Source organism: Sinocyclocheilus anshuiensis, unplaced genomic scaffold (assembly GCF_001515605.1).
Source record: "Sinocyclocheilus anshuiensis isolate Anshui unplaced genomic scaffold, SAMN03320099.WGS_v1.1 scaffold869, whole genome shotgun sequence".
Classification (NCBI taxonomy): Eukaryota; Metazoa; Chordata; class Actinopteri; order Cypriniformes; family Cyprinidae; genus Sinocyclocheilus; species Sinocyclocheilus anshuiensis.
The window spans coordinates 295,665-299,659 of NW_015558630.1; the positions used below are offsets into that span (position 1 = coordinate 295,665).

At 32.5% G+C, this 3,995-nt stretch overlaps 1 protein-coding gene across 1 annotated transcript in view; it reads left to right on the plus strand.

Annotated features, from left to right (window-relative positions):
* The first annotated feature begins 2,804 nt into the window (after positions 1–2,804).
* Positions 2,805–3,995, plus strand: part of rragd (ras-related GTP binding D) — an 11,198-nt gene continuing 10,007 nt past the window's right edge. Inside the window, exon 1 of the mRNA XM_016476838.1 lies at positions 2,805–3,192. Coding sequence (XP_016332324.1) covers positions 3,069–3,192 — 124 coding nt within the window. The 5' untranslated portion in view covers positions 2,805–3,068. The remainder of the gene's footprint in view (positions 3,193–3,995) is intronic.

Genomic DNA, 3,995 nt, shown 5'->3' on the forward strand with positions numbered 1-3,995 from the left:
GTTTAAACAGTATTTTACTGTAAAATTACATTAAATGTAATTACATTTATTCACCGAATATATTATGGAAACTTACTGTTAATCAATTAACATGTTTTTACTGTAGCATTTTTACAGTCTTTTACAGTTAAAATCACAATAATTTTTTACAGTGCACAATCATACTGACAGAAGTCTCTGCTTGATCATATACTGAACAGAACTGCCAACATTTTGTGCACATTCATTTTCATTAGAGTTTTTCACTTACATTCACTGCAGAGTATCCATTGGTGAGCAAGTGATATAATGCAAAATTTCTCTCAATCTGTTCCTCTAAGCAAAATAAAGCAGGTGTTTGAGGGAAGCATGATATTGCATTCACATGTTGAAAAGAACACAAAACTTGGAGGTAAATAAATTGCGAATACAAATCTTATACGATAAAACAAACAGATTAAGTCTGGATGAAAAGGAGACAGAGATGTCAATGTCTTCAACCTCTCACAGATCCTAGAATAAAGCAATCAACTCTCAACATGGCACTTCTGCATGTTCTTCTACTATCAATCTATCTCTTTTGAAGTCATCATGAAGTATGTAAAAGCAACATCTGGGAGTTTAAAGTGGGTGGAAATGTTGCATGCAATCACAAGAATACAGCATTTCTGGGTGAGTGTGTTTTGCTCATGCAGTTTGTTATCAAGGCCGCATTAATCATGTGGATTCATGAATCCACAGGGAAATTAAGGTTCGTTATAAGATAACACGAAAATGAAAAGTGTTTGAAGGCCAGATGGGAGGATCCATGTTAGCTATCATAAAATAATTAACAAGAAGTTAGTCTCTGCTCATCTATGGAACACAACCAGGGAAATGCCCTCCAGACACTATAATACCAATGTAAATATGTGTATAATAATAATAATAATAATAAATATTCAACTTAACATTTCATGTCATTTTAATAGTTTAATACTGTACTATTCTGATTATTATTTTAATTCTGTTTCCATTTGAAATATTTAATAAATCAATGCAAATCATGTATTGTTTCAGCATATATTGTAGTCCTTTTACAGTATATAGTCTATTTTATATGAAAATTAGAATCAGTACAGATGTAAATCTCCTGTTATTGCAGTCTTTCTGCTTATAGCTCGAGCCTCATGGATCATTTCTAAGCTGATCTTTGTTTTATATGATCAGCTGACCTCAAAGCTTAAACTGAAGCAGCGTCTGCTAAGAACAAAACAAAATCTAGCACATTCAAAGCAGGCTGTTGAAATCACTCAATACCTGGCAACAACAGTATATTGTCTAAATTAAAAATCTCTGTGTTTAGTAAATTATTTCTATATGTTCCATGTATAATATACTGTACCAGTGCAATATAGTTTATGATATAGTGTATGTTTATGTGGTTTACTAAATGTGTACATATATCGTGGGCATTACAAAAATGTTTGGAAAAAATTAATGTAATATAATAATTTTTACATTTTTAATTTTCAAATAATAAGGTAATCAAAGATGATCATAATAATAAAATTCATAAATACCTTTTTAGAGTTTCTGTTGGGTCAGATGGGTTTCACAGCATCAGTGGCTGGAATGAGAGAGTAAAAGGGCAGAGTTCACATAGTGCACACGCTAAACATCTGTACTACACAACCTAACCACACTCACCGCCTGCTGTCCCAGAGGAAAGAGCTGGCTTTGTGTCTGTACGGAAGCAGAGGTATCGCAGTAGGTCAAATCCTGTGAGACCACAATATGATGGCTATCAAGAGAAGATGGACTGGAGTTCAAACTGGAGTCACTGTATAATATGTTACAATGTTATAAACCTTTATACCTGTTCTTTATTGTATATAGCCTAACTGTACTGTAAGTGATTTTCAAACTTAAAACCTACAAGCTGTCTGACAAGAGGAACTTAAGCATTTGTCAAAATATTAGCTGTAAAAAAGAGGCAATTAATCCTTTGAAGTTCAACAGACTAGTTATGACCCTGAGGAATCAGAAGAGTGTGCAGCTCTCTAAAGCATTTGTCTTTATTTCCATATTAGGTAATGGATCGAATGTTCCCTTATTTGGTTGTAAGGCCTATTGGAAAATCAGGACAAAGTGTACAATAATAAAGTTTGAGACTGTAGGTTTGCACCCAACAGAACGAGAGCTAAACTATAGAGAATTAATCTTAATATCAAAAAATATAAAAGTTTTGCAGCGGTGAACATTAAGAGAAAATGACACTTGTCTCATAAACGTGCTTTAATACTCTCTATAAATAGTTATTGAGTGATACATCACAGCACTTACAGCGCCATCTGTCCTTGGCTATGAAATCAACATTTGAAATAAATAAAATATTTAGTTTAGAGTCATAAGGTCATAGAACATTTATTAAATAATTAAATAACAATTAAATAAATTTGTATATAATAATAATAATAATAATAATAATAATAAAAGCAAAATGTTATGATTATTGTTGTCAATTATTAATATTGAATTATTAATATTTTGAGTGTTGGATATCTATTCTATTTGCATTACAGTATTATTATGGTGTTAGTAAAATATTGTGTTACTATTATGTTACTATTATAGCCTACTTATTCTTTTACTTATAAATTATTTACATTTCACATAGGCTATAAGAATATATATATAGCCTATATATATATATATATAATAGAACAATAAGTTATTATAAGCTCACTAAATAAATAAATACATTATAAATTCTCTAAGTGTGTCTCTTATGTGAAGAAAAGACTACATCTCCCGAGATCCACAGCCATCGTTGGGAGTCCATGCATAGTCTGTTTGTTTGGGGAAGGGGAAGGGAGGCGTCTTCTCCTCTCAGTCTTCTCTTACAAAGTTCTTCTGCAGTGCAGCTCTTCATTCTGTGATGATAGTGATGAATAGTCACAGTGTGCTGTGATTCCTCACGCAGGCGGGCTGCTGTGTGTGTGATGAGGGCGAGGGGGAGGTGAAAGTTCACCATGGCTTGGTCATATCAGGTGACAATGTGCAAAAGTTTGGCTGCCTCTTCAGATTAAATTTCTCAAACTCGGAGAATGACAAGCGAACGGAAATATAATGAAGTGGACGGAGAAAACGAAGCGCTGTCGTTCGATTATTATGGCGACGATGATGATTTCGACACATTCACTGACGGAGACTGCGGCTCTGATGAAGGAGGTTAGATGGTAGTGTTCATTTATCACCCATAAATAAGAGCTCGTGTATATTTTACGTGTTTCTGAACGAGCGCTAAATATAAAGCCATTACAAAACAATTACCATGGTAACAGTGGTTCTCTCTTAAAAAGTTAATTTGTTACTACAACACAACTGTGGTAACTTGATAGCCAGCAAAGTCATAAATAAAGAAATATTCCATTAAAATATATAAGTTTCCACTGTGTGAGATCCGATATAAATTTATTATTGTTTTGAAAGTATCGCCAATAAAAGTAACTTAAGTTTTTTGGTGGAAACTCTGGTTGGTAAATATTTATGAGGGATTTATTAATAAACTATTGTAATTAGATGTCCGCCAATGTCATTAATAAATAAATGGAAGTAAATATTCAATTAAATATTCTATAAGCTTTATAAACCATCGAGAACCCATACAAATTTATTTTGGTTTTATAAGTAACGCTAAGGTGTTTTGGTGGAAAATATGGTCGCCATGATATTAATCATGGTACAGTAAAACTTTGCTAACTTGGCATTAGCCACCAATATCATAATATATAGCTACTTGGAAACAATTCTGGTTTTTAAAGTACCAACAAACCATAGTAACTATGGTACTTTGGAAATTGGTAGTTGGAAATACTATAAAAAATTAACAAGGGATTTATTAATAAGGGTGCACACATTTGGGTTCTCAGTTGGTTTATTTAAAGAACGTCTAAATGATATACAGGTGCAGCTCAATAAATTAGAATGTCGTGGAAAAGTTAATTTATTTCAGTAATTCAACTCAAATTGTG